This window comes from Capricornis sumatraensis, chromosome 2, assembly GCF_032405125.1.
Source record: "Capricornis sumatraensis isolate serow.1 chromosome 2, serow.2, whole genome shotgun sequence".
Lineage (NCBI taxonomy): Eukaryota > Metazoa > Chordata > Mammalia > Artiodactyla > Bovidae > Capricornis > Capricornis sumatraensis.
In genome coordinates this window covers 17,620,995-17,638,639 of record NC_091070.1, presented here as the reverse complement: position 1 = coordinate 17,638,639, position 17,645 = coordinate 17,620,995, and the positions used below count along the sequence as shown (strand labels likewise).

General features: G+C 44.3%; 2 protein-coding genes across 4 annotated transcripts in view; one reads left to right on the top strand and one right to left on the bottom strand.

The window, feature by feature from the left end:
• Nucleotides 1–1,588, top strand: part of ZNF410 (zinc finger protein 410) — a 42,865-nt gene extending 41,277 nt beyond the window's left edge. For all 3 annotated transcript variants that reach the window (XM_068964166.1, XM_068964164.1, XM_068964163.1), the window contains one exon: nucleotides 838–1,588. In XM_068964166.1, coding sequence (XP_068820267.1) covers nucleotides 838–863 — 26 coding nt within the window. In that variant the 3' untranslated portion in view covers nucleotides 864–1,588. The remainder of the gene's footprint in view (nucleotides 1–837) is intronic.
• Nucleotides 1,589–4,834: 3,246 nt separating this feature from the next.
• Nucleotides 4,835–17,630, bottom strand: FAM161B (FAM161 centrosomal protein B). The gene is made up of 9 exons (XM_068966086.1): nucleotides 17,577–17,630; nucleotides 14,531–14,850; nucleotides 13,018–13,571; nucleotides 10,920–11,266; nucleotides 10,332–10,459; nucleotides 8,329–8,493; nucleotides 8,010–8,109; nucleotides 6,477–6,619; nucleotides 4,835–5,803 (listed from the first exon to the last, which is right to left on the bottom strand). The coding sequence occupies exons 1-9, from the start codon at nucleotides 17,628–17,630 to the stop codon at nucleotides 5,665–5,667; spliced, it is 1,950 nt and encodes a 649-aa protein (XP_068822187.1). The 3' UTR covers nucleotides 4,835–5,664.
• Between the last annotated feature and the right edge of the window lie 15 nt (nucleotides 17,631–17,645).

Here is a 17,645-nt window from a genome sequence, read left to right as displayed (position 1 = left end):
CTACCACATACCATTTTCTACCACACAGCATCAAATCAGATCTGTAGTTTCTTTCTCTAAGTTTTATGCTTTTCTTTAAATTTCTTTAACTTCCATACCAATCAATCCTACTATGTAATTTACCTTCATCTAAATTAAGATCACCAAATATATCTCTAGCTCAAAATTTATTTGATTAGATTTTATAACAAGCTCAGTGTTTATCCTGTTTTCACTGTATTATTCCCATCTCATTTTGTTTTCATAATAAAATAGAACCCAGTTTGATCATTTATTATACAAAACCACTTTACAGTAGGAACCCTGGGTTTAGAGTAGACTGTTCACCCCATTGGAGACTCTCGGGCTTGTGTTCCTCATCACAGGAAAGGTATTTTAAGGCCAGGAAATCTCTGATTTTTCATGACTGGGTTGTAGTTTTCATGCAGAACCCCATTCCTTTTATTTCTACTTGAACCTGCAGCCTTTGGTTAACTGACTGTGGTTTAACAGTACCTTGGTTAACTGATTGATAGAAGATTTTTGGTTCTACCAGTTCTGATTTGCCTGAATAGAGAGTGTGATTGCACAAATAATTTGGCTTATAGAATATTATTATTATTATCAAGATATCTTACTGCCATAGTGGAAATGATAGCATCAAGTGGTCAAAGTGCTGTCCTAAGGTCAGTGTATAAAATGAGATCTGTCAGTCTGTGCATGTCTCTTGGAACTAGCTGTCCCTGACTCACCATTGTAGTGTATTCCCCACCCCCAGTTGTAAACCTTTCACTTAGTATGAGTTTTTTCCTATTATTCACTGGTAACTATTCCAGATTTGTTTTTAATCTCTTACAGTTACTAAACCAAGGAGATTTAACTGAAAGACGGACATGAGCCATGGGTGCTGACTCCTGGAAGAGCAGCTTTGTCCGATCCCAGAGTGCATTCAGTGGGAACAGGATGCTTATGGCTTACAGTTTGCCAGAACCAAAACAAAAAAGGACCCCACCTTTGCCTCTGTTCATCTTTTCTGGCCTAGAAGATGAATGTAGGAGAGCTTCTCTTCAGTTACCATCTGATGCAGACAAGGAAGAAAGCAGTGAATATGGGCTGGGTAACTGGACCTACCTCTCTTCCCACTGCACAGTTTTGGGATAGACTTCTCCCAAAAGCGAGTTTGATTACTTGTTGGCTGCGGTTTCTCAGTAAGACTGTGGAGGGGAGGTTTTCCTTTGAAGAGTTTTCATCCCAGACTGAGCTGTCTTTTCACTTGGGTGAACTAAATCCTGCCACCAACCATAAAACTTCACCAAGAAGTTCAGCTTTCAAGATGCCTTGTTGCTTTGGAGAAGGGTATGATGTCAGTCCTGTTGTGACATTCTCCCTTTAGCAACCTGAGTAAGAGACTCTCTGCCACTGGGCTGCAAAAAAATAAATTACTTGAATCCCTGCTTGGCCCAAGCTGAGGTACTATCTTGTCCTAATCACCTCTACTTGGCCACTTTGCTTTCTTTGTTTATGGAACATACAGTAGCATGTTAAGAGTTTGTTTTTTTTTTTTAAGTTAAAAATCATGATTCAGAGCTTCAATTGTTTTTCCTTGAAATAAAACAACTGGTCAGTTCTTTGGCTCCTTGTTTTTTTTTTAATATAAATTTATTTATTTTAATTGGAGGTTAATTACTTTATAGTATCGGTTTTGCCATGCATCAACATGAATCTGCCACAGGTATACACGTGTTCCCCATCTTGAACCCCCCTCCCTCTTCCCTCCCCATACCATCCCTCTGGGTCATCCCAGTGCACCAGCCCCAAGCATCCTGTATCTTGCATCAAACCTGGACTGGCGATTCGTTTCTTATATTATACATGTTTCCATGCCATTCTCCCAAATTATCCCACCCTCTCCCTCTCCCACAGAGTCCAAAAGACTGTTCTATACATCTGTGTCTCTTTTGCTGTCTCACATACAGGGTTATCGTTGCCATCTTTCTAAATTCCATATATATGCGTTAGTATACTGTATTGGTGTTTTTCTTTCTGGCTTACTTCACTCTGTATAATAGGCTCCAGTTTATCCACCTCATTAGAACTGATTCAAATATATTCTTTTTAATGGCTGAGTAATACTCCATTGTGTATATGTACCACAGCTTTCTTATCCATTCATCTGCTGATGGACACCTAGGTTGCTTCCATGTCCTGGCTGTTATAAACAGTGCTGTGATGAATATTGGGGTACACGTGTCTCTTTCAATTCTGGTTTCCTTGGTGTGTATGACCAGCAGTGGGATTGCTGGGTCATAAGGCAGTTCTATTTCCAGTTTTTTAAGGAATCTCCACACTGTTCTCCATAGTGGCTGTACTAGTTTGCATTCTCACCAACAGTGTAAGAGGGTTCCCTTTTCGCCACACCCTCTCCAGCATTTATTGCTTGTAGACTTTTGGATTGCAGCCATTCTGACTGGCGTGAAATGGTACCTCATTGTGGTTTTGATTTGCATTTCTCTGATAATGAGTGCTGGTGAGTATCTTTTCATGTGTGTGTTAGCCATCTGTATTGTCTTCTTTGGAGAAATGTCTATTTAGTTCTTTGGCCCATTTTTTGATTGGGTTGTTTATTTTTCTGGAATTGAGCTGCAGGAGTTGCTTGTATATTTTTGAGATTAGTTGTTTGTCAGTTGCTTCATTTGCTATTCTCCCATTCTGAAGGCTGTCTTTTCACCTTGCTTATAGTTTCCTTTGTTGTGCAGAAGCTTTTAAGTTTAATTAGGTCCCATTTGTTTATTTTTGCTTCTATTTCCTGTATTCTGGGAGGTGGGTCATAGAGGATCCTGCTGTGATTTATTTATTTATTTATTTATTTTCCTGCTGTGATTTATATCACTGATGAACATAGATGCAGAAATCCTTAACAAAATTCTAGTAATCAGAATCCAACAACACATTAAAAAGACCATACACCATGAGCAAGTGGGCTTTATCCCAGGGATACAAGGATTCTTCAATATCCACAAATCAATCAATGTAATACACCACATTAACAAATTGAAAAATAAAAGCCATATGATTACCTCAATAGATGCAGAGAAAGCCTTTGACAAAATTCAACATCCATTTATGATAAAAACTCTCCAGAAAGCAGGAATAGAAGGAACATACCTCAACATAATAAAAGCTATATATGATAAACCCACAGCAAACATTATCCTAAATGGTGAAAAATTGAAAGCATGTCCCCTAAAGTCAGGAACTTTTTCACCACTACTATTCAACATAGTTTTGGCCAAGCAATCAGAGCAGAAAAAGAAATAAAAGGAATCCAAATTGGAAAAGAAGTAAAACTCTCACTGTTTGCAGATGACATGATCCTCTACATAGAAAACCCTAAAGACTCCACCAGGAAATTACTAGAGCTAATCAATGAATATAGTAAAGTTGCAGGATATAAAATCAACACACACAAATCCCTTGCATTCCTATACACCAATAATGAGAAAATAGAGGAATTAAGGAAACAATTCCATTCACCATTGCAACAAAAAGAATAAAATACTTAGGAATATATCTACCTAAAGAAACTAAAGACCTATATATAGAAAACTATAAAACACTGGTGAAAGAAATCAAAAGAGGACACTAATAGATGGAGAAATATACCATGTTCTTGGTTTGGAAGAATCAATATAGTGAAAATGAGTATACTACCCAAAGCAATTTATAGATTCAATGCAATACCTATCAAGTTACCAACGGTATTTTTCACAGAGCTAGAACAAATAATTTCACAATTTGTATGGAAATACAAAAAACCTCAAATAGCCAAAGCAATCTTGAGAAAGAAGAATGGAACTGGAGGAATCAACCTGCCTGACTTCAGGCTCTACTACAGAGCCACAGTCATCAAGACAGTATGGTACTGGCACAAAGACAGAAATATAGATCAATGGAACAAAACAGAAAGCCCAGAGATAAATCCACACACCTATGGTTACCTTATCTTTGACAAAAGAGGCAAGAATATACAATGGATTAAAGACAATCTCTAACAAGTGGTGCTGGGAAAACTGGTCAACCACTTGTAAAAGAATGAAACTAGAACATTTTCTAACACCATACACGAAAATAAACTCAAAGTGGATTAAAGATCTAAACGTAAGACCAGAAACTATAAAACTCCTAGAGGAGAACATAGGCAAAAGACTTTCCAACATAAATCACAGCAGGATCCTCTATGGCTCCTTGTTTTAAACAAATTTGTTTTCTTAGAGAGTAGATTAAGAAAATAATTCAGCCTTTCCTTTTAAGATGGGGCACTGATCTACCCTTAGGAGTCCATGCAGGTAAAACTGAGTTCAGAAGTCTTGGAGCACCTCACATGAGCATCTTCATCTCCAACTAGTAGTTATTAGAGTATCACTCTAATATCAAGAGTATCAAGATATTCTTGAATCTTTGCAGAAAGGTAGTTTTAAAAACATGATCAAAGTTCTCCTGTTAGAGCAGGCACTCTTGCTATCATCCTGTCTTTACAGTTACTGAGAGAATATCTAATTATTACTGCTGAGAAGAAAAGCATCCAAAGATCACCTATTAGTAGGACATCATGGCTGTCAGAAGAAGTTTCAAATTTATTAAAATGAACCTCATGCTGACACAGTACATACATGTACACAGTGGCACATTCTGAGCAGATACAGCAAAGAATTAATTACTGTTTTAAATAAAGTAATTACAGTGATAGTTCTTAGTTTGTTAATGACATGCATAATTACCCTGAGTTCATACTTCTATTTTTAAAATGCCAATTTTATACTAGAACCTACACTTATTTTTATATTAGAACAATGATCTTCAACCAAGGACATTTTGCCACCCAGGGGACTTTTTGCAATATCTGGAGACATTTTTGGTTGTCAGAACGGGAGAGGGATGCTGTTGGCATCTAGTGAGTACAGGCCAGGGGTGCTGCTAAACATTCTACAGTGTATAGCTCCCTCACCTGAAAGTGTCATCTGGCCCAAAATGTCAATAGTGTTGAGACTGAGAAACCCTGTATTTTGGGTTGCAAAGGTGTCATCCCCCATGGGCTAAATCTGATACACAAATGTGAATTGTTTTGCCCACACATTATTTCCAAATAATTTTTTTTGCGGGGGGGCAGGCCATGCAGCTTGTGGGATCTTAATTCCCTGACCAGGGAATGAACCCACACCTTGGCAGTGCAAGCAGAGTCCTAACCACTGGACCACCAGCGGATTCCCAGTAATTTTTAAATTAGTTGCCAACATGCAAATTTCTTGTTCCTGTTGAAAATGTGGTTTACCTGGCAATTGTAGGCCAATAGTCCAGCAGGACCATATTTTCAAGTCTCTTTTCTATCTCCTGCTGTCTTAACAGCTAGCCCATATGACCCATTTGTTTCCTGACCAGGAAGACTTACACCTTTTTTCTGTACATATGCTTATGTGTGAGGCACAAAGAAAGAAGCATTAATCAGCTCTGATCTTTCCATCTTGAACTTCTCACTTTGATTTAACTTGGATCATTCTCTGTTATCTACTTTTCTTTCCTCCATTCTCCAGAAGTAACCATGACTCAAAATCCAAGTTTTGCCCGCCTTGACTCAGCCCCAAGTTTGCTGCTTGATATTATTCAAAAGCAGTATTGTAAGTATCCTTATTAAGCAAGTGTTCTGAGATTATCTGGTAATTCATAAGACAGCTCTTCCAGTTCTTTTTTGGGACTTGAAAGTTGATCCAGAGATTCTTCTAAATCATGCTGTGGATTCCTGATGCCAAGTTTTGTAGTTTCATGAGTGCTGCAGAATAAATTAAAGCATTATACAATTTTAAGTTTTAAAGGAACCATCATGTAAGGCATAAGCATGGTTTCAGCATTATTATTCTGTATGGGGTATAAAGGCAAATTTCTAAGGGGAAAACAGATAGGAATTAGGGGAAGGCTGCTAGGACTTAACAAAATTTGAGAGTAATGGAAATACTGTACTTTTTTCTCTTTGACTTATTAGATGATATCAATGGAGGAGTTGGTGCTAATGAGTTACTTTTTAAAAATGCTAGATTTGAAAAAGCCATGGGGACCATGCTAAAGGGAAAAGAAAGGCTTTGATCAAGATTTTACAGCTTTTATTGGGCTCTATAAAGGCTTCTGCCTTCACTTGTCAAAGTGTAATTTAACATTTAATAGGAAGTAAAAGAGTACATGATTTTTCTTCAAAAGTGAAGGCATTGGACTGAAATTGGAAAAATGATCTGTTTCATATTGAAGGAATCTAGACCTAATATACAATGATTATATTTTATTCACAACTGTACTACGCACCAAATTTAAATGTGTTACTTGGAGATCCCTGGTTTAGAATAATGATAGTATAGGATTGTGACCTCAGAATATGAATGAGTGTTCTAAAGCTTCCTCCCAGCGGCACTGCTATAGATGCAGCTTGAGAGCTGCAGGATGACCCCAATCACCTGGGACAATCACTGACTTCCCACTGCTCCTTCCACTGTAGAGCCTGGCTGCCCTGACCCTTGTTCCTCACAAAATCTTCATCCAGCCCAGCCTGCTTCAGGGTGTCTCGATACCGCTGTTCTGCTTCCTTCCTGGCAAGGTCCTGTGGAATAGAAATGAATCTGCTGTAGCTGAATTACCAGATTAATTATAATATGCTTTAATACTTCTTTCCCTACCCCACCGCCCCACCGTTAATGCTGTACACAGATTTGCATGAAAATTACTTAGAGCCTCGTTTTCAAGCTTCAAAGTACATAGGAACTACCTGAAGATCGGATTACAATGCAGACACTCATTTGGTAGTTCTCAGATGGGGCCTGCAATTCTGTATTTCTAATACTCTGAGGAGATGCCAGTTGCTGTTTTGGGAACCATACCTTTGCCAGCCAAGGATTCAGATTTTTGGAAGACCAAGTGAGACAACAATGAAAAAGATGGACTAAAAACATATAAGATTCAAAAGCAACCAGACCATCATCAGGAACACTTACATATAACAGACTGAAAATAAGATGCACTAGTAACATTCTTAACAGGATGGATGGTCTGTACGTAGACCAGAAAAGGGTTATTTTTTGCTTATTTGACAAAGTGATATTTTTCTCAGAGTGGTGAAAGATCTTTTGAGATCTGAGAGTGAGCTTCCTAGGAAAAAGCTAACATAAAGAGCAAAAGTCATTATGAGAAATTTTTACTTAGAAATCTAAGTTGCTAAGTAAATCCAAGACAGTCCAGTGTGTGTATGTGTGTATGTGTAATACGCAGGGAGCTGGGGAGGACTGGACCCAGGAAATGCCTCAGAAATGCACTGATAATGCCCAGGATTTGGAACCAGGTCATTACAGAATGCCAACTTTTGTTTGAAACTCTGGAGAGGAGAGAGATCTGCAGGGCCTGATGCATCTCAAAGCTGTCTGGGATGGTAGCTTTTCTAAGGCTCTTCAAGTAACCCCAGAGCTTCCTTAGGGAAATCTCAACTGAAAGTCCAACTTCCCTAAAAGTCTAGAGAACATCTTAAAGAGAATCTTGCAGTCAGAAAGCCACGTAACCTGGAAGAGGCCTAGTGGGGTACTTGCAAGCATCCCAACCCCTGAGGACCTATAAATGTGCCACAGCTCTAGAGGCTGGGGATGCCCAGGGCACCAGCACTACAGGAGGAGAGGTGACATTATCAAGTTAGAGAGTGCCAGACTAATTGTATGTCTAGGATCTAATCTCCATTCTGATTCAAACTGTAAACTATAGTGAAAACCCCAGGAAGAGAAATATCCCTTTATAGATGCCTTTGGAATCCAGTCTTGGATGAAATCAGTCAAACAGTGTTCAGCAATGCACTACTTACTTTGGGAAAGATAGTAGTAATAAAATTAGCCAAATTTAGAATCTTTCCGAGCCTAAAGGAAGTGTTTAATACCCAGATATTAAACTGTTTCATAATTTCTAAGAGCTGTCTCATCCAAGACAGAAAATAAATGATACTTTAGATTTACCTTGGGAACCTGTTCGAAGAGATATGGCCGCCTTTGTATTCTTTTCTTCATTTCCTCCAGTTCTTTCTTATACTCTTTTGCTCTTTTACGGTCATTGTTCCTGAAATTAACAAGACTTTTAGAGTGAATTCCAGGTTTTTCCAACCTGGAATACCTTTCATTCCAGTTAAATGGAATAACTCCCATAGACATTGGAAATTCCTAAGTGTGCCTAGCAAAATTCTTGACTATGATTACAGGAGCCTACTGTAATAACCCCATTTTCAAGGCAAATGGCTCCCAAGATAAGTTATCTCTTTGACACATGGAGGACACTGACCGATTCTCTTTCAGCTTTGCTCTGAACACCTCCTCCAGGCTTTTATGGGGATCCATGGCTTTGGCACGCAAGGTGACAGATTTAGATATCGCCTGACACTTCTTTTTGTGCATCTCCAACCACTGAGTACTTTCATCGGCTTTTTCCTTTTTCTCAAGTGAACATCTAAAGGGAAGAGGCAAGGAAGAAATACAGATGACCAACCTGGGTATAATTTAAAGCAATCTTAGTAACCTCTCTGGAAAGTCAGTTGTTTTTTTCTATGAACAGGTGACTAATTTACCACACTGGGATTTCAGAAAGAATAAGATTCTGTGGTTAAATGCACTGGCAGACGAAGCCTTTCCAGCACCATGAACAGTGAGTTTCTACTCTAGGAGAAGTTCATCAGTTGAACTGGAAAACATGAGATAAAATACTCTTACACTCAGGCTTCCTGCTATCTGGAAACAGTAATACTAATAACCACCATTTGCTGAGCTACCTACACTGACCCAAGTACAAACAGGCACCAATAAGTACTTTATAGCCATTAGCTTTTGTAGTCCTAACAGCTGCCATCTGAGGTAAGGACAGTAAGTCTCCCTGTTCATAGGCAACAAGATTGGGCCTCGAGGGTAAGCTACTTGCTCAAAGCTACCCAGCATGCAAGTGAAAGCCAAGGTTAGAACCAGGATATCTGACTCCCAAGCCTCTGCCCTTGACAACTGTGCTGTAAATGGTAGATTGGAAGGTGCCTGAATTCACGGTCCTTTGGAAATACATATCTGCGTTTCCACAGAGACCTGGAAATGGGTCTCCTTCAACGCACAGACAATTTGGGGTCAGCTTGCAGCATTTAGTTTGTGTAAATATCATTCTACAAGGTACTATAGAGAATTCTACCAAAAAAGTCAAGACTCTTGCAGTTGGATGTTTATATTCAAATGGACATACTAGGAAGGAGGGTGGGAAAGTTTAATCTGCTAATATGTCAAACTCCCTATTGCCAGAACGCAGACGTGGACATCCTCTGCAGGTGGGCCACCCTCTGGTTCATGAGGCCTATCGTAGTGAGACCTCAGAATACTGATGCACTGAGCCTTGATTTAGCAGCTCTGACTGAAATTTGAGGAAGAAGGGAGTATCCTTTAGATTCTAAATACATTTCTAAAATCCCTGTTGTGGGTCTTCAGCAGCCACGGAGATTCTGTGCACTCCTGTGAGCCCCACAGGAGGGCACTGAGATGCCAGTCCTCCCAGGGCTAAGGCACCTGTTACACTGTGACCGCACCTGCTGTCTTCAACTCAGAGGCCTGCTGGAGGAACTCCTGCTGGGGGCACTGGCTGGATGAGACCACCACCAGGACAGTCAGGTCAGTTAAAGAGTTAAAAATGAGGAGGCTCCTGTTTCCCAACTGACTTAAAATAGTTCCCCAAGATGAATCAGAAAATCTCAAATCTCTGCCATGGATACCTCATCTTTATGGCAGGGTTACACACACAGGTTCAGGCTTTTCTGAATTCCTGTTCCTATAGCTTCCTCTCACCAATGGATCTCCATCTGTTTGGAAACTTCTTTCTTTCCAGCCTTTGTCTGGCTGACTCCTCATTCTTCAGGTTTCACCTTAGACATCTATTACAAGAGACCCAGGCTGCCCAGTGCCCCTACAGTTCCCCATATTCACCCATCATTATACTACTCACAAGATATAATAGTTGCTTCTTTTCTTTTCTGTATTTCAGACTAGATATTAAACTATAGGTTCCATAAGGTATCTTCAACTTTAACACTGTGCCCAGCACAAAGTCACTCCCCCAAGGATACTAGCTGAGTGATGGCTCGGCATTCTACAGCACTCAGTGTGTGAGGGTCACATGAATTCCTGTCTTGATCAGAGGCTCCCCTTCCACCGCTTTCTCGGTCTCTCTGATAACAGGAGAGGAAGCTCGGCAGATGGGTGAGTTCCAGCATTTGGGACAAGATCTGAGCACCATGAGCCTCGTGCAGCCTGACCACTCACCGGACCGCAGATTCCCGCTTCCTGGTAGCGTCTGTGATATGTATGGGGAGCGTGTTGGCAGAGAGGGAAGCAAGCCCATTCAGAGAACGACTCCTCGACAGGCGTGTGGCGGGTGGCTGTGGAGATGCCTAGAAGAAACAAAGGCTGATGTTGGTGGGATAGCATGTGCAATTAGTTTCTGTCTTCACTGGGATTCAACTGTGGTGAAGTACTAGTCAGAGTCTTCATTTCTCTCTTGGGATTAAAACAAGGGTAATGAGATCTAAGGGCCAAGACTTGGATATCAATCCCAAAGTTTTTAATTAGAGAAGAGTTCTTTGGAATTGGTACTGGGACATGGCTAATGGATCCCAACTCCCTGGCTTCCAGACTTCCTTGGACTTCTTTCTGCAAAGTCCCTCTACCAAGAAGAAAGGAAGGGAAGTATTCCTGTGGTCATAAATGTTTAGGATCTGTGAATCTGCTTACAGCTGAGCCAGTGTCTTTTTTTTTTTAAGATAGAAAAATGTTGAGAGAAGTGCCTTCCATTGAGACTTGGCCCCTCCTGTGTTTTGGGGCTCAGCCCTGGCCCTCTGCCTGAGCTCTCACCTTTCTCCCTTCAGAGGTGGCGACATCACAGGGCCTCCGAGTGTGACACAGGCTGGCGGTTCTCAGCAAGAAGGGCTTGTTGCGCGTTGCCTCCCGGGTGTCTCTTCTCTTGGCAGCTTGCTTCTGGAAGGCCTTGTAAAGTTCTTCGTAATCAGGGACAGCAGGATTCACCCGAGGCTGGAATCCAAAATCAGTGTGCAGAAACCCAAGCTTTTCCTCCCGGGTCCGTGTGGCTGTTCGAGGCTGTGGGTCAGCCTGGCTACTGGAGGAGGCAATGGGGGAGGAGGCCTTCTGGAGCGTGTCTAGGGCTCTCATGTGGATGCGAATTTTCCTAAGGAGCTCAGCTTCTGTGGAAGAGAAGTCAGGGTGGCAGTGGGTGAGAAGGGACCAAGCTTCATACCAAAAGGTTTGGAGAGCTTTCCCTCTTAAATACTTGCAATGATGGAGTGTAATGAGGCTGGAACCCGTGATTAACTTTCCAGGAATTTTGCAAGCTAGTTGGGACCATGTGGAAAGCTTGAAGTTGGCCAGGATAGGAGTATTTATTCCATGAAAATGGCAAACACTATAACTTCCTTTTTTTTTCTTTTTTTCTAGAGAGTTCCCTAATGAATGTTGACTAGGACACGACTGCTCTGTGCTAATCAGGCTGCAGAAGCAGCTACCATTTACACTTACTGAGCAGTTTCTACAGCGCCTTCTTCAGAGATGAAATGGGAGGGATGGGCCAGACCCCGGCTCCTCTCCCAGGTCTCCCTTCTCGGGCAGAGGCCCCACTGTCCACTCAACTGCCCAAGCCCACATCACTCTTGCTGCCTCCTGTCTCATTTCAATCAGTCGCAGGTTCTGCCATCTCCTCCTCTTTAACCTCTCCCTGGGCCAGCCTCTTTTCATCCTCTCTGCTTCATAATTTCTCGGGTCACTGAAATAGATCTGTAGATCACAATCCCTCTGGGCTCGCCCATCCCTCTTCATTATCCCCAGAGCAGAGTGAGCTTTCTGAACTGTGTATCTGACCACGAGCCACCCTAAAACCCCTCAGTGGGAACTTCCCTGATGGCTAAGACTCCACACTCCCAATGCAGGAGGCCCAGGTTCAATCCAGATAACAGATCTAGGTCGTGGAACTAGATCCCACATGCCGCAACAAAGATCCTGCACAGCCAAATAAATAAATAAAATCTGAAAAACAAAACCAAACCCAACCCCTTCAGTGTCTCCCTGCTGCTGCCCTTGAGATGAAGGCCAAACTCCTCCCGTGCCCTGCAAGGACCCAGGCCCAGCTTGTGCCTGTCTGTCCCACCCTTCTCCCCGTTCTCTTTCCCGTCTACCTTTCCATGCCTCAAATGCGCTCAGCTTTCTTACCTTCAATGTACTGTCTCTTCCTGATACACTCTCCATTCCTTTTCTTCTACTTCCCCACGGCTCCTCCTTTAGGGTCAGCCCCCACGCTCACTTTTCTCTGGGGACCTTCCCTCACTGTTCCCACGCCTCACCACACTCTAAGTCAGGTCCCTCTCTTACATGTTGCACAGGCTCCCCCAGGCTCCCCCCTTTATCCCCTGCAAGTGACTTGTCACATTTGTAATGATTTGTCTGCCTCCCTCCCTTGTCCACAAACTCCACATCTGTTTCTTCACACCTGGGGTCTGGCATGTGTTACTGAATGAGTGAATAAAGCCAGTCAAGAAGCTTCGCTTCTTGAAATAAGTACCTCACAGGAGGTGGGAGGGGGCCTTCCCTTGAGGGTAGCTGGCTAGCGGTGGTACTGGCCTAGGCTGGTCCCCAGACATCTCAGCGGCTCTCTTCTCCGGCGCCTGTGCTGCCACAGAGGTTTTGGTATCCACTCACTGAGACAGACGAGGTCATCGGGATGAACCTGGGGCCTCCCACCCCTCCGCCAACCAGGTGCCCCCACTGTACCAGCCGACGCAACCCCACCCATGGCCTGGGCCTGCACTGAGCAAGGTCTCTGACAGGGCCACCCCCAAACAGCCCATCTCCATAGCCAGTCTGACCCCTGAGCCCGACTCTCCCCCACAGCACCAGCTCAGCACCTCCGGGCGGGAGGGGACCGGGAGGTTAAAGATGTCTTTACCCTGGAGTTTGTCCCCGAGGGCTGGCTCCAGAACGGACTTGGGGATCCTCCTGGTGGCCTTTTGCTTGGGGACTTTGGCTGTAGTGGCGGTGGTGGCCAGGTCCCTCTGCAGAGTAGCTTGCTTTCTCCGCTCCTCCTTCTCCAGGAAGCTGAAGGGCTTCAAGGAAGAGAGGAGCAGCTCCTTCCTCTTCTGGATCCCCGCCCGCCTGCGCGCCTCATTGTGCTCCATGACCTCCTGGTAGAGGGGCAGGTAGACGTGGGCGGGCACGGGCTGGGCCCGGAACTGCCGGTGGCACTCGGCCTCCTCCCGGCCCTGCTTCTCGGCCTGCTGCCTCTCGGGCTCAAAGGAGGCAGGGGAGGCCAGCCACTGTGCCTTCTTCCTGGCCTCGCGCAGCGTCATGCGGAATGGTTGAGGGACGGTGATGGACGACACCCAGGAGCTGATGCTTCTGTGCTGGGAGGGAGGCCTGGAGCTGGACGGTGGCTGTGGCTGAGCCTTGGGAGTATGGGAGGGCAGGGTGCCCCAGGAGCTGCAGCGCCTCATGGAGCCACACCTGGGGGACAGAGCAGCTGTGTGAGTGGAGGATGGGACGGCCAGGATGCCCGGCTCCTCCAAGATCCTCTGCCTTCCCCCCCACTTCCAGCAGGTCACACCTAGTTTCTCAGCCTCACGTCACAGCCCCACAGGCCTCTGGTTTGGTGGCTGGTGGTTTTAGTCGCTAAGTCATGTCCGACTCTTGCGACCCCATGGACTGTAGCCCGCCAGGCTCCTCTGTCCATGGGATTCTCCAGGAAAGAATACTGGAGTGGGTTGCCATTTCCTTCACCAGGGGATCTTCCCGACCCAGGAATTGAACCTAGGTCTCCTGCATTGTAGGCAGATGACTTACTGACTGCCTCTAGGCCTGCGCTTTTCTCAACCCAGCCTCTCTCCTTCCCACAGGCCAACCCGGCAGCCCTAGGAAGGAAGTCTCTTCTTAGAATTGATCTAAGAGTTTTCCAATTTGCACTCTAATCTTTTCATTTGGTAGAGAGAAGAGGGCAGTGATTAGGAGGAGGGCTTTAGAGTCAGGCCCAGGTTCAAAACTTGCTTCAAACAATTACCAGCTGCGTGGCCTCCAGCAAGGTTCTCCTGGAACCTCAATTTCCTCAACTGCAGAATAGCAAAAATGATATCTGCTTACAGGATTATTGGGGGAGAAAAGAAATATTATGAGAGATAAAGTATAACGGCATAGAGCAGGGCTTGGCAACGTAAATGGACCTTGGTGCCATTCTCAGGGAGATAGCATATTTGGGAAAGGCATCTCTTTAATTGATCCCAAAGTTTCAGTTGACTAAGGGTTACCCTTAAGCGTGATTAAGGACTGTGTAGGAATCAGAACACGTTTGGCTGATGCTGAGCTGGAGCATGGGTAAGTGGCACTTGCAGAAGGAGGTCTTTGTTTTACTGAGGAGGAAGATGAGGCCTAGAGTCACAACGTGGCTTGGCCAGAGCTGTGCACTGCCTTACCTCGCAGATGAGGGGTACTGCACCTGTGGCTTCCCACTGCCTTTGTCTTGGAAGAAATCCTCCAGGTCCTCATCCTCTTCAGAGAGGCTCTCATTACTGTCTGGGTCAGACGGGTAAAGGGATTCCAACAGGCACCACCTGTCTTTCTGCCTCAGTGCCTGCAGAGTCTCGAAAAAACTCCCAGTTGAGTCAGAAGTAGAGTCTGTCTCCTCCTCTGGACTGAGGAACTCACTGAGTTTGCCAGCCCTGGGCAAAACCAGCCCATCCTCCTGCAGCTCGTTGTCTGCGTCTGTGTCTGAGGAGGATTTGGGGGAAAATATCTAAAACAAAATAGAACAGATTGTGGGTCAAACTATGATTTCAACACATAACTATTAATTTCATGTTAAATAAATCTATATATTAGGGACTGGGGTAGGGGACCAAGGAAAATGTGTTACTTGCTTTAAAGAAATTTCATGTCTCAGGATATAGGCTGTGATTGGTTGGAGGGCAGGAAAAGGAATCAGAGCTGAGTTGGTTCATGCAGTGTGGTGAGCATTTGTGGAGTACCTCCCTTCACCATGCAACCCTGCGCTCTAGGAATCTGACCTGTGACCTTGGCCACACTCTGGGACCTGCCCTTTGGGGGTTTTACCTATTAGTTGCCAATCTCCCTTTCAGGCTTCCCCTGTCTACACCTCTGCTTTTCTCATATGCTAGCTAATTCCCACCCTCTTACTAGGAATGAGTAATTAACAGGAGAGACAGTGTGGTTTAGCTGAAAGAGTCCTAGAAAGTGGGAAATCTAACTGGGTTTAAACACTCCTTTCATTCAGAAAATATTTACTGGTGTCTAATGTGCAATGCTGGGAAAGACTGAAGGCGGTAGGAGAAGGGGATGATAGAGGATGAGATGGTTGGATGGCATCACCGACATGATGGACATGAGTTTGAGTAGGCTCTGGGAGTTGGTGATGGACAGGGAAGCCTGGCATGCTGCGGTCCATGGGGTCGCAAAGAGTCGGACACGACTGAGCGGCTGAACTGAATGTGTGTTGGGCATTGGGTTGAGAACAAGACAAACAAGGTCCCTACTTATGAAGCTTACATCCTAGTGAAGGGAGAAAGACAATGTAAGATGGTAATAATTCAATAAAAGCCACAAAACTGTGATAGACTGATGGAATGGCTATGGGAAGCTTCTCTGTTGATAAAAGTCCATCAGATAAAGACCACTAGGAATGTACCTGTAATCAGAACTAGGTTTATTAACTTGTTACAGAATACCTTCTAAAGGGGCTTCCCAGGTGGCACTAGTGGGAAAGAATCAGCCTGCCAGTGCTGGAGACGTAAGAGACGTGGGTTTGATCCCTGGGTGGGGAAGATCCCATGGAGGAGGGCATGGCAACCCACTCCAGTATTCTTGCCTGGAGAATGCCATGTACAGAGCAGCCTGGTGACCTATAGTCCATAGCATTGTAAAGAGTTGGACATGACTGAAGTGGTTTAGCACACACTTTGGGAAATTAGGAAACTTGGTTGGGGTGGGGGTTGAGGGCTTTTTCTAGGGTTGGTTTGTCCTTAATGATTCTGAGGAGGATTAGGGGAAGCAGGGATCAACTCTGGATGGATGCTATCATGAAGAGGGCAGTTTAATAAGTGGGTGAATGAGCCATTTTTATTCAAAAGGTGGCAAGAACAAAGTAGGGCTGGATAAGCAGTTGGTAAGTAAGCATAATCATTTAGAAGTATGTGGTACTAGTTGTTTTGCAGGTACAACGTGGCCCTGTGAGAAATACTGATTTCTGCTGATCTTGCTGCTGGCCTCATCTGGGTTTATTACAGTCTGAGTTGTACTTTCTCAGTCCTGGGATGATTTTCACTTTCTCACTGTGGAGGACTTTCAGGTTGACACCTGATCAGTGAGAAAAATGTCAGACTTGCCAAGATGTGGGGAAAGAGGGTTTGGGGCTCAAAAAAAAAAAAAAAAGAACAAGTGCAAAGGCCTTGAGGCAGGGACCTGAGGCTGGAACAAATGACTCGTGGAGAAATTGAAAGAGGGTCAATGTGGTTGGAGGACAGTACTAGAGAAATCCTTAGAGAGGCAGGCTGGGGCCACGATGGGACGGCACAGGTTGACTGGCTGCAATTGGGGGAAGGGCTGTTTCTGGTCTCCAAGTGGACACCTGGTGGGGTGCTCAAAGATCTGGCTCTCATACTGGAAAAGAACACTGGATTTTGAGTCAAAGGTATGTGTGCCCTAGCCCTCATTTTGCTACTGAAAAGCATTTAACTTTAGGAAAATTCTTTTCTAAAAAATGACTTTATTGATATAATTCATACATATCATACAATTCATACAACTCAGTGTACAATTCAGTGGGTTTCAGTATGTTCAGTTGTGCAACCATCACCACAGTCAATTTTTAATCAACTCTCAAAACACCTCATTCCATTTAGCAGTCACTTCCTATTTTCCCTAACCCATCCCCACTCCTCAAGCCCTGAGACCACCAATTTACTTTCTGTCTCTGAATTTGGAGGGCTTCCCTGAAAGCTCAGTTGGTAAAGAATCCGCCTGCAATGCAGGAGACCCCGGTTCAATTCCTGGGTTGGGAAGATCCCCTGGAGGACGGATAGGCTACCCACTCCAGTATTCTGGCCTGGAGAATTCCATGGACTGTAAAGTCCATGGGGTCGTAAAGAGTCGGGCACGACCGAACTACTTTCACTTCACTTCACTTCTGAATTTGGGGGCAAATTTCTTAATCTCTCTGTGCCTGTTTTCTCTTCTATAATACAAAATGGAGACAACAATCCTGGAGGTGGTTGAAACGATAAGCGAAAACAGGGTCACTGCTACGATTCTCTGAAGAGCCTGACGCAAGGCGCAAGCGGTTCAAGTCCCGGAGTTAAGAGCCCGCCTTCGCGTCTGCAAACAGTGCGGACTAGAATCCCACGCCCGGGTCGTCTGTCTCCAAGGCAACGTTTCAAACAGTTCCTCTCTCAGGGTTTCCTTTCCGGGGTGCAAACCTGATCCCTCTCCTTCTTTTTCTCTCCTCACCTGATGGCTCCACTGAGCGCCGCCTGAGGCTCCTGCAGACCTCCCCACGGTCATCTCCTCAGCCGGGTA

What these genes read in the sequence shown, in the direction of transcription:
- FAM161B (XM_068966086.1), bottom strand. Translation starts at nt 17,630, where the DNA reads ATGACCGTGGGGAGGTCTGCAGGAGCCTCAGGCGGCGCTCAGTGGAGC. An exon ending in AAGCGGGAATCTGCGGTCCG is followed by an intron (nt 8,494 to 10,331) that starts GTGAGTGGTCAG and finishes TCTTCCCTTTAG; the next exon opens with ATGTTCACTTGAGAAAAAGG. An exon ending in GAAGTCAGTGATTGTCCCAG is followed by an intron (nt 5,804 to 6,476) that starts GTGATTGGGGTC and finishes TTTATTCTGCAG; the next exon opens with CACTCATGAAACTACAAAAC.